Source organism: Acyrthosiphon pisum, chromosome A1 (genome assembly GCF_005508785.2).
Source record: "Acyrthosiphon pisum isolate AL4f chromosome A1, pea_aphid_22Mar2018_4r6ur, whole genome shotgun sequence".
NCBI classification, from domain to species: Eukaryota; Metazoa; Arthropoda; class Insecta; order Hemiptera; family Aphididae; genus Acyrthosiphon; species Acyrthosiphon pisum.
This window is the reverse complement of record NC_042494.1, coordinates 64,772,618-64,785,330: the sequence shown is the minus strand read 5'-3', so window position 1 is coordinate 64,785,330 and position 12,713 is coordinate 64,772,618. Positions and strand designations below refer to the sequence as shown.

The 12,713-nt window shown below is 28.6% G+C and overlaps 2 protein-coding genes across 3 annotated transcripts; one reads left to right on the top strand and one right to left on the bottom strand.

The window, feature by feature from the left end:
* Positions 1-215: 215 nt before the first annotated feature.
* LOC100165651 (nuclear pore complex protein Nup93) lies at positions 216-4,313 on the top strand. Of its 2 annotated transcripts, none has more exons than XM_003241185.4 (2): positions 216-337; positions 553-4,313. In XM_003241185.4, exon 2 carries the CDS (start codon positions 597-599, stop codon positions 3,015-3,017), a length of 2,421 nt encoding a protein of 806 aa, XP_003241233.1. In that variant the 5' UTR covers positions 216-337; positions 553-596; the 3' UTR covers positions 3,018-4,313. The 2 variants fall into 2 exon arrangements, with proteins under 2 accessions (XP_003241233.1, XP_003241234.1); XM_003241186.4 differs by having other exon boundaries at positions 297-461.
* A 781-nt stretch (positions 4,314-5,094) lies between these two features.
* LOC100163595 (polycomb protein suz12-B) lies at positions 5,095-12,397 on the bottom strand. The gene is given in 12 exon segments (XM_016800538.2): positions 5,095-7,268; positions 7,372-7,557; positions 8,052-8,074; positions 8,076-8,336; positions 8,395-8,624; positions 8,688-8,823; positions 8,901-9,103; positions 9,722-9,902; positions 9,970-10,058; positions 10,148-10,328; positions 11,148-11,194; positions 12,113-12,397. Coding segments are annotated over 12 exon segments (2,349 nt in total). The 5' UTR covers positions 12,204-12,397; the 3' UTR covers positions 5,095-6,547.
* Between the last annotated feature and the right edge of the window lie 316 nt (positions 12,398-12,713).

Sequence of the window (12,713 nt, the reverse complement as noted above, 5' to 3'; positions counted from 1 at the left end):
ATAATACATCTATTATAATTTATCAAACATTACCTATCATAGGCATAAGACATAATAATATTAAACCTATTTCTATATTACCTATACGGCTATTATAGTATAATACGACTATACGATTACACGACGACCATTGATCACGATTCACGGGTATGGCATTGTTCTATGGTATGGCCGTATGGGGTATAGTACACCAAAAGTTCGCTTGGAAGCGCTAGCAGTGAGCCGGTTATTATCTAATTTGAATATTTGATAAGAACGTATTTTGAATGTTTGACGCTGTTTTGTCATGCAGAATGCAGCCCGCCAGCACACGACTTTCGGAGAACCATAAAATCAAGTACGTTAAATGAAATTTAAGTTTTAACTTTTTAAAGGTATTATAGCAGTAGTATTAGCAGGATAGCCGTGGTCCAAGCACTTAGGTCCAATCAATTATCAGTAATATCTATTCTATGGGTTAGGTACTAAATATCCACTGTGATTTAAGATTTTGATTATTAATACAATTTCGTATAATATAAATATATTATATATTGTCTGTTTTTCTGTTAGGTATTGTATAGTATTGAAGTTATAAATATAAAATTACAATATTAATGATGGCCGGCAACACCGATTGGAATTCGATCGTGATGACGGCCGAAAAGCTGCAGGCCAATGCCATCACCGACACGGGTATGCCGAGTGTCACCCGGAACATCCGACAACTGTTGGACGCTGCCGAAAATCTGTGGACCAAAGTTGGCGTGCCAGGCGTAGAGGCCAAGGGTAATGTATTCCTTTGCAGCCGTGGCGTGGACGCCCCGCAGGTGCCCAAGCAGTTGGAAAAGCTGAGCTCAGTGGGCTCGATGGATACCCTGGACCCGAAGCCAGACATGGACGTGGATAGTTTTGTGAAGAACGAGGTGCAAAACGCCATACTCAGCCTGATTGAGTCGGTGAAGAAGAGCAACGAGGACTTCATTGAGAGACGGCAGAGTGAGGCGACCATCAAGGGTTGGAGGAACAAGAAGATCAATATCATCAACTCGTTCCCTGGTTACGTGCCAAACCCGTCGTCAAGCCCCGGTTCCAGTGTGATGCCGTCTGTTGCCAAACTCAATACCACCAACTTCGGCCTGAGCGCCCAGCTAGACCAGACCGAACTCACTTATGCCAAATATTTGTGTGAATATAATCAGCACGTGGAACACGATGGGGTTCAAACCGACATTTTGCAGTCTTTCACGACAGCAGCAGAAATTGCTCACGATGACCGTGTGAACGAAATGTGGAAGATAGTTAAATGCATGAGTCAGATCGTACCCGAATATGGTTCCAAGTATGCCAGGAGTTCTTCAGTCAACCAAAACACAATGATTGCAAATGCCAGGACCTATCTTGAACAGAGGTATATTGTGTTTATGAAAGGCTATGTGAAGAGCCACATGTCCAAAGCAAAACTTGGCGGTATCCCTGGCACTTATCCACTTGTTCGAAGTTTTGTAAGTGTCTACATCAATCAGTACAATAACCCTGATAAGCTATTTCATGACGGTGTTCCATTTTGGCCATTGGCATACTATTTAATTCGCTGTGGTGATTTAGAATCCGTTGTACGCATTTTAGAAAAAAATAATCAGGATCCACTATTACTAAATGCTTTTACAAACATAAGAAATAACCATAATTATATCAGCTTAAACGATCAGGGATTTACTACTTCAATGGCATGGGACTCCAATGATCCATTTAAAAAAGTGATTTATTCTTTAGTCTCTGCTATTGATGTGTCGAGTAAACATTCAGATGTGATCAAGACTGCAGATGATTATCTATGGTTAAAACTGTGTCAAGTCAGAAATGACCGGGACAAGCTCACATATCCTGTACTCCAGTCGATGATCTATAATGAGTACAAAGACCAATTCAGCGATGTCCAGCCTATGTCTTATTTCCAATTGCTTTTCTTAACTGGTCAATTCGAAATGGCTATTCAATTTATCTTTCGTCACCCAAAACTTTGTTGTCATGCCATACATGTATCTATAGTTTTAAACGAAATGGGGTTACTCTACTTACCTAGTGACTTTAATCAGCCAATTTTATCTAAAGACAATAATCAAATAGATAGATTAAATATAGCACGAATGATGAAAATGTACTGTGCCAAATTTGAAAATCAAGACCTTAAAATGGCCATCAACTATTACTATTGCCTGAGAAGCATTGAATTTGAAGGTACAACGCTTTTCGTTTCCTATGTAGCTGATCTTGTAATTGAAACAGATGAATACGACAAAGTGTTTGGATACCTGAAGCCAGAAGGTAAAAAGCAAAACGGTATATTGGATTCATTGATTGTATCAGAAACACTGAAAATGGATATTATTCGAACAACAGCTACACTCGCAGAACAAAAGTGTGATCTTGAGGTGTCAGCTAAATTGTATGAATTGGTAGGTCAGTATGATAAGGTACTCCAACTTGCCAATGTTATGCTGAGTCGGGTCATTCAACCAGATATCTTCTCTTCATTGGATAAAACTCCTAACATGAAGAATAAAGTGATTGACTACGCTCAAGTTTTAAGTCAGCGGCTAACAGGAGTCGAAGCTAACGTGTCCGAGGAAGCCATTTTCACATTTAACATGTTGAAGAGTGTTATTGTATTTTTCGAACAGTACAACAATCACAAATACACATTAGCTTTTGATGTGATTCAGACAATTGGTTTGATACCGTTGTCTATAAATGAGGTAGAAGAACGGCTTAGCTCATTTAAGAAATACAATGAATTAATATTGAGAATTATACCTGGAGTGATGACAGCCACAATGAACATGTTATATTCACAATACAGTGACATTAAAAAAGAATCAAACAAGTCAGCCAGGGATCCAGAACAAATGCATGCTCAGTTGGAATACATCAGGGAAAAGGCAAAAGCCATTACATCGTTCACAGGTCGTGTACCATTCCAAATCAACTCTGAAGTTATTAATCATTTAGTACAAACCGAAATTCTATTATATTAGTTTAAACTTTGTATTGTAACAATGTGCCTATTGTAGGTACTAATTATTCCTGATTACCTATATTAAGTAATTAATAACAATGAATTTATTTGCATCATACATTGTTTTTGGTTAAGTTTTAATACACAGTCAACCTTAATAACCTAATTTGTAAAATATAATTTACATAGTACCTCTTTGTCATTAAATATTTTATAAAATTACTATTTATTGAATTCATTATAAATTGTGTATTAATATAATATAGGTATAGTTAATCGCAGAATAAAAATATGCCTACTACATAAAAAAATATAAAAATGTGCAGTTAATTTCTTTACAAGTGAAAATATGTATCAGCATAGTCAGTATAGCAAAAGAGATATCTGTGTCCGAGTTCTTTTCCATTAGATATGTATGAGTAATGAGTAGGGTTCAGATTCTAAAAACTAAAAAAATTTTCCCCATATTCGAAAAATGAGATAAATATGTTTTTTATGCACAAGTAATCAATGAAAATCAAACGATTCTTTAATATTATGTAAATTTAAAAAGCGGGGTGAAAATAATTATAACTATTTTAAATTTTTAAATTTATATTACTTCATAATTATTTTTATCATTTGGTAAATTCTTTCATGACTGTATCACAAAATAGTTGCTAATGTGGAAAAAGTAACCAAGAAAAACAATAATTATGTGATAATTTCAAAAAATTTCACTTTTTATATGAAAACAATAAGTAAAAAGTTATGTTAAATAACTGTGCTTGGATGACACCACTTCAAAATTAGAACTCATAACTTAGGCATAATTTTTTTTCTACTATTAGTTAAGGAGGTATCTAAGCCAGTTTTAGGCGGTATGAAGGAAACACCAGAATTGTATTATATGATGTATGACTAATAATAATTATAAAAATGTACTGCAACCTACAAAAAAAAATTGATAAATTTGGGTGTATTTACATAAAATACACTATATAATATAATTTGTGTTCTACTGCTGCTCAATCATAGAACTTTTTGAATAAGTTCTATTTTGCATACCTATTTTTAAACAATTTAATTTTCATAACATAATGTGAAAGGCGCATACATAATACGGACATAATATTTTTAATATAATAAATTACAATATATTGATATTATATTTGTACATACTATTAAGATTGAATAAAATGTATTACAATAAATTATTGTAAGAATGATAGAAGTTCTATTACAATCAATACATTTTAATTTCTAATATAATAATAATATAATATATACATTACATATTATAACATAAAAAAAAATATATATATATATATTTTAAGCTGTTTTTTTTTTTTTTGTCTATAAATAAATAATAATTAATAGCCTACCATTATTTAGATACTAAGGCAGTGAACTAAAGGCAGTGTAAAAGAAAACAAATTACTAGTTTTTTTGAAAATAGATTGCTAAATATTAATAATAAATCAATTAGTTTGAGAACTCTTAATACTTAGTTTTAATAAAAAAAATCTCAACTTTAAAATTAAAGAGTTTGAAAAGTCCTTTTACACAAACGTTTAATATTTTTATATATTAAAAAGGTATTGTTGAGTTTCATTATTTTTAAATACGAGTATCATAAATTGTATTAAATCTGCCACAGAATGTCAGAATATGGAATTAAACATTTTCTTAAAAACACATTAACACCATTTTGGCCAAAACATTATTTTATTTTATTCTAAATTGTAAGACACCTTCAGGCTAAACTTAAAGGTCTAATGGTATTAAATGTTATGCATATTTTATCAATCATGTTTAGAGTGCAATATTATTTAAATTATAATGGAGTTTTGTAATAGAGTACTTTTTTAATATTAAAAAAAAATGGTTAAATTTTGATTTAATAGAAATAATTATATTTCATTTACAAAAAAAAAATTAATAATTATTTTTAATTAAATCATAGTCATAGATAAAATATAAAAGAATAATAAATAATTAGGTAAGTATAATCTTATGAAAAAAAAACCCTGTGTAAATATTATGTGAGTATACCCAAAACTATGTTTTTAATTCAAACGCAATGTGAAATATATTAATTATACTTGTGTACAATATTTGTAGACTTAATTATTTATTTTATTGATCATTAAATAAAATGTTCATGCATACAAGTCTTTTATATTTAGTGTTAGAAATTAAAGTAATATATATTAAAACCAATTACTTCATTGGTATAATTATAACATTAAATCATATAAATAACTAAACCATTAAATACAATTTTAAATGTATAGATTAATATCTAATGTTTAGTTAATAATTATTAGGATAAACATTTCCAACAGTTGCACTCTTAATATATAAAAAAATCTTTAAAATAATAAAAGTAAGTAGGTATACATAATTATCTAAGACTGTAAAGCCAGTAGCTGCAATCTGCATTTATACACATAATACAGAGGGCTAATACTAGTTCTATGATATTGAAACACTAACATATTTTATAGATTGTTTTTAATTTTTAATGAGTGATTGTATGCAAATGCTGTTATGCTATATTGCACATTATAACACATAACCAAAGAATACTATACTCAAAAATACATTAAAACAAATATTAAATATCCTATTTTAATTTGAATGGTATATTATTTAATATTACAATTATTGTTATAGTTTATAATATGTAAATAAAAATTACTCCAATCATTAAAAATATGAACATTATTTATTATTTAATCAATGCACAGTGGAACAATAACCCTGTTTTGGAAGCTACAATATTCAATGTTTATACAACAGCAGTTTTAAGAAAATTTAAAAATATATATTATCCACATAACCCCCCAAGAAATGTATTAAAATTAGTTTATTTGTATTTGTTTTTTATAATTGTACATCAAATCCCTAAGTTTTATAGTAATATTAAACGTAATCAAGTATATTCTTAAAATAAATTAAAAACACAAAACTATGAACAGTAAATAATTCAGTATTACATGATAACTTGTGAGGAAAAAAATTGTGACAAAACTATATATATTATTTATAAATCATTTAAAAATAGCTCATTTAGCATTCATTGTTTGATTATACTTGGTTGGAAAAAAATAATACACACATATGAATACTAACTGAGGTATTACAATTATATGACATACAATACTATACAAATTATTCCTAATATAGTAAATAACATCTAAAATTCTATTAATTTAAATACATAATAATATGATATTTATATTTCCTAAGTAATAATAACATATTTTAAGAATTCCTTTGTTGTATGGAACATATTTTAAATCATTTTTGGTGTAACTAGTATGAAAATGATTTAACAATCTTAATTATAAGACCCAATCCTTAGATTTTTCTATCCACTGTACAAAGATTAAAAATAATAAAACCAAACTTTATGATCACAAAAATAAGAACATCTAAAAGTTCTCTTGGTATTTTAACTTACAGAATATTTATGACAGTAGTGAATAACTCGTTTTAGAGATATTGGGAAATTTGTTTAATTTTACAACAATAGTCAAAATTATCACAACAATAATTACCTATTTACTTTCGTCTTACAGATTCAGACACATTTGTCGGCAATTTTTCAGGAACTGGTTTTTTCTTATCAGTCAATATAGGGAAAGTCCTACGTCGCACTGTGAGAGTTGCAGATATTTTATGATCTTCACCGTTTAAAGAAGTGCTATTACGTTTTTCTACTGGTTTTTCTGGCTTATCACCTCGCACAGCAGATTGAGATCTAGTTGTAGACCCTCCCTTTTTGTCACTTTTTTTATCAAGTTTCTTTTCTTCAACAATGTTTGCATTTTTAGTGGCAGGAGGATTTTGTCTTGTAGAATTTCCTCCTTTACGACCATTTTGTTGTTTAATTACTTTCCCTTTTAATTTATCTTGGAGTTTTAATGGGTAAAATGATCCAGCAGGCTTACGTCTAGTACCAATATCTGACTGTAATGGACTTTGTACCAAACACCTTATTTCAGTACGATCCTCTGCCTTTTTAGCACCTTCCTCACGCCAATATTTTCGCTGAGCTTCAAAAGATTCATATAATACATTGCTAGCTTCTGAATCAACTGCTAAAATATCTTGTAATTTTTGTATGGTTGTATAGAAGGTCACTGGACTTATAAGACGTAAGTCACACAAGTTGCAGAGATGTAACATAAAATTCCTATATAAATTTTTCCTAAGTATATATCTACCCTTAGATTCAACAAACATACTTAAAGCTAATGATATTTGACAATCACCAACAAATCTGAAAATAAAATTTTAATAATTAGACTAATTACTATCAATTAAAAGTGAATAAATTTACTAAATAGTAAATATAATACTATATTGTTTGTATTCACCCATACCCCTCTCTCATAACATGCAAATTCCACATCTTCATCAGTTCCTTTTCACCATCATTAACATCCGTAAATTCATCAATCATCATTGCAGTCTTTTTCCTTAACCATATAGGATCACTTTCATCTTCACTATCTACATCCATTTCTCGTGGATAAATAGGAAGGCATGTTGAGGTATGATGATATAATCTGAAAGTTATATTATAAAATTAACTTTTAATAATAATAAACTAAAATAGTTTAAAAAATTATGCAAACCTATTATAGTATGTAATTTGGAAATGAATTAAGGAAAAAAAATAAGCTAAAACATTCCTTGATTAATTTCAAAAACACACAATATAATTATATAAATGGTTTGCATTGGGACATAATCCATAAGGATTGGCTAACATAATAACTGGTTTGATGTTGGTGTTGGTACTCTAAAGAATCTATAGTATAGTTACTACATGACAATTAACACGTTAAATGTAACTGTAACTCTTTTATATAGTCAACTCAATTAAGAACTGTGCTCGGCTGCCAACTTGCTGTCTACAATGGGGTGGTATAACTTCATGGCAGGAATAGACAGTGTGTACAAATGGTTGACTTGGTTGGAATGACAAAGTGGTATTTCCTGGTTGCCGCCACCGAGTACAGCTTTTAACTTGAATAGAGTATAAAATATCAAGATTTACCTATTATGTCCAGTAACATATGGGCCTTTGGCCATCATATCCATCGGTATCTTCCAGTTCATGTAGAAACTCGGACAATGAAGCACGCCTGAGTCGTTTTGGGTGACAAACAACTATTTTTGATACAACCGCACGTCTAACAGGACCAACTCTAGTTATACGATAACCAACATTCTTTGATTCATCTCTTTGTGGTTGTGCAATTAAATCTTGTGGACTACCAATATAACAACCATCATAGTGCTCATTAATTGCAACATCAATTCGTGCACCAGATCCTGTTGGCTGTACATTTTAGTTTTAATACATGTCCAACTTAAATAAACTTTATAACAGAACTTACAACATAAGAAAATGTAAACCGGGCATGACATAGCTTCAAATGTTTAAGTAATGCATATAATGTAAAACAATCCAATGTGCACCATGGGCAATGTAAGTCTTCACTAGCTTCAGTCTGTTGACGGCTATTATTATTATATAAGAACTGGTATACTATTTTCAACTTATTGGACGAAGAATCCAGAGAACCATTTGCATTTTGAACACTGCTACTTCTTCTAGAATTTGATGCTAAAAGAAAATTAGCTACATTAAAAATTGGTTTTCAGTTTAAACAATATATATATTTAATACTTGGCCAATTATTTTCTTTATTATCAACGAGAGGACAAACAACAGTAGTACTAGTGGGCTCTGTTGACCACTTTAAACGTAGCTTGATCTTTTTACGAGTTTCAAATGCACTAAATTGTGGTCCAGCTCTTACTTCCTACAGTTATAAAAACCATTAAGAGTAAAAAAACCGTAAATGGGTTAAAATAAAAATAAAGACTAATGTATAGGTACTTTGAGGCGTTCCCATGAACACGATTTTCCAGTTGTTAAATTGGGACTTTCGCCACTAATTTCTTCTATAAGACAATCATAATCACCATCTTTAAGCAAACATCTATTTTGTTTGTCATGTATTATTAAATTTGCACCAATCTCTTTTTTAACTATACCATTACCCTCTTTAATACTCATCCTTCTTTTTTTTTGACTCGGCTCTGAAATTAATATGTCATGTTAAATACAAAATTATTACCAATTTAAATGCAAATAAAAAAATTAATATAATAATTAATCCAATAATATTCAAAATATTATAGTTTGTCAAAATAGTATGAGGAATAAATATTTACTATACATTTAATTGAAAACTTTTTTTTACTGGGTAAATACACTTTAAATGTTTAACCATTGAAAATTTGAAACGGGATACTACTATTATTCTAGTAATATTTACATTATATAAAATAAATATATTTAAAAATTTGTAACTCATTATAGAATAAATATTTTATCCTCATAAAAATCCTTATTCATAAACATAAAAAATAAAATAAGATTTAAATTAATTGTCAATTTACGTGGTTTCTTTCATAACACAATAGTGCATTTGAAAATATATAAATTATTGTATGAATGATATTTTCTTTAGTGCAGCTATTTCAGATGAAAAGTTTAAAAATGTTTAAATAACAACAGAATGTACTCAACATTTAAAAATTTAAGAATTTATTTAGATTATTCTAAATTCATTTTTATTTATTACAATTGAAAATAAATTATGACAACAAATTATTAAAATCTAAAATTGCATGTAAAATTATTAATTTACTCACCAGTGTTTTCAGAATCTGAATTTGAAATTACATTTATTACCCTTACTAATAAATGATGTGATTTCGATACATTTCCTTGTACAGTATTAACTGATTCGACAGGAATAGACACTACTGGAGTTTGTGATGTTAATTGACAACAAGTCGGATTGACAGGAACAGATGATAAGCCAAAAGAGACCTAAAATAATTAAATATAATTTATTAAAAAAATTAAATTAGGTATACTTAAAAATGTATTATCCTACCATTGTATATGGGCAAACATCTTTCCGTTTTTTGTGACATATTTTCACGAGTGTAGTTTCAATTTTAACAGGTCCATTTGTATTGTTCACTGTAAAACAAAACAAAACAAAAATTATATAATATTATTATTACACTATTAAAACATCAAAGTATACAAAACCAGTATAATAAAATTACTTTTATCATCAAAATATCCAATATAACTTATTGTCAAGTATCGTTTGTTAAATGTTTTCTTTTCATAAACTTGATTTTCAACATTGTTTAACAATGAATCAATGTCTAATTTCTTTTTCGGACGTTTAGGTCTTGGACGATTTGCTCTCATGTAACTTAAAGTTCTGACTAAAAATAATGGCTAAAACAAGTCATAAAAAAAAATAAAGAAAAATCAATTCTAAAATAATGTAATATTATGTTAAGAATATAATAACTTAATTTATGTATATAATATTGTATTCATTAATATATTATAATTTGTATAAATCATTGGACTGTTCAAGGTCATTTTTATCTTACTTTATACTAACAAACAACACTTATAAGTTATTTTTACCTATAGGATATTGGCATAATTATTGTAGTGTAGGTAACAATTAAATTTTTATTTTTACTATAATACAGATAACTTTAGATTTATAAAATGTACAGGGGGGCGGAGTCATTTTCTCTTACGTATTTTAACTTTTAAGTCAGCAAACTACAAAGGAATCTTTGGCCAAAATAAAGATTTACGCCATTCTGTTCTCCCCAGAAATGTACTCTAAACTATATCATAGATAATATTATCTAGTAAATACAATATCAGGGGACAGAAAACAGCCAAATATAAACTATTACTTTAGTCTTAATATGTAACTATGACACAAATAAGCAATAACTAGTGGATGATACTCAATACAAATTAATAAACACAAATTAAACACTAGTTTATTAAATACAACACATAGTTAACTAAATGAAGTATGTATAAAAACTGTTATTAATTGTTTACATTCTAATTATTATTAATAGATACATAAAAATTAGTTATTTATTATAATAACAAATAAAAAAAAAAAAATAACCTATTACATTACGCAAAACGTATTATTTTTAGTGTGATAGGTACGTTATATCGATACTGTAAACATTACTAATAATTATATACTAAATTTGATAATATTTAATAACTTACCGAAAACAAACTACGATTCCTTAAATATTTGTAAATCTGTGTGGGTTCTGAAAAATAGTTTTTGTAAATTATAATAATTATAATATAAATTATTTATATTTTATTGCCTATTTGAAAAGAAAAGAAATGCACAAACTCATAGGCACAAATAGGGGGTGGCTTTAGGGGCTAAGCCCCCAAACCATTTCCTAAATTTTGTTTTAATCTTATTCAATATTATTAAAGTAGGGCTTTAGCCCCTCCCCAAATCTCAAATGTTATTTGTACCTACGCACAAACTTTAATTATATATTGCTACAATAGGTAATAATAAATAACGTAAGTTTTCAAATAAAATAACCAAACACAAATTAAATAAAAAATCCAAGTATCAGTTTAAAAATATTTTTTATTACCATTCAACTATTAAGTATATTAACAAAAACAAATAAAATAATTAACTGGACTAACCTAACTGATTATTATAAAACTGTCTCAGTTTGTAATTGTATTCCAACTTGGTCATTATTATGTTTTCCAAACACATTAATTAAATTTTACCAAATTTTAAGAACATATCTAAACCTATCTACTTACATTTATATTTAAAAATAAATTAAGAAATCTCTAAATTTAAAACAAACCTAAGTTTCATTCCATAAATTAATAATATATTCTAATGAAAAAATATTTAATGCTGTTATAAATCAAAACTGGTAATTTAGGTACCTAGGTATACCAAACTTACAAGAAATCAATTTAAAACAAATATATTAAAATTAAAATATGTACCTACTAATTTTATTTGTTTAAATTGATAATTATTTATGTCGCAAAAGTTAATTTTAATTGGTCAGAATACAGACAGTACCTATACACAATATTAGCTATTAATTGTACATAGTAATTAATAATAAATCTAACATCAAAGTTAATATTTAACATCAAGAATAGGTAGGTACCTATTATTACCAACTCTAACTTACTTTCAAATGCTTGTAGGAAAAGTTCATGATCGGCCTGTGCGTGATCCATTCGGTTTTTATCTAGTTCTTTTTCTCTCTTTTTGGGAGCCATTCCAAAAAAAACAGTAAACTTACTATACCTAGTAAAAAGTTTAGGACACAAAAATTAAATAATGTAAATTTTATATCGGTAAACAAAATTATAAACTGTGTAATAGTAAAAAAAACTCGGAAACTAAAACTAAAAAAAAAAAAAATACGTAAATCTAAAAAGTGAGGAGGGTAAACAATGGAAGCAATCCATTGGCAAAGGGCGAGGCGAAGGCAACGGGAAGTCTACAGCCGTTCCGGGGGACAACGACCGATAACGAGCTTCACAGTGTGGCCACGTTACGTAAAACAATGTATCCTATACATTCGTTCGAATAGACAGTTTATAGACATATGGGACATATAAGTCTTAAACAAAACAATACACGAGTTTTGTTGGTAAATGAGTAAACCATACTACCATAGTTGTATTGAAAAATTCTGAGTTGTGTAAACAATTGTTTTTTGATCGCAAAGATTTAAAATTAATTCATTGAGATGACTCAAACATTGGTTTGCAAACAAAACAGGT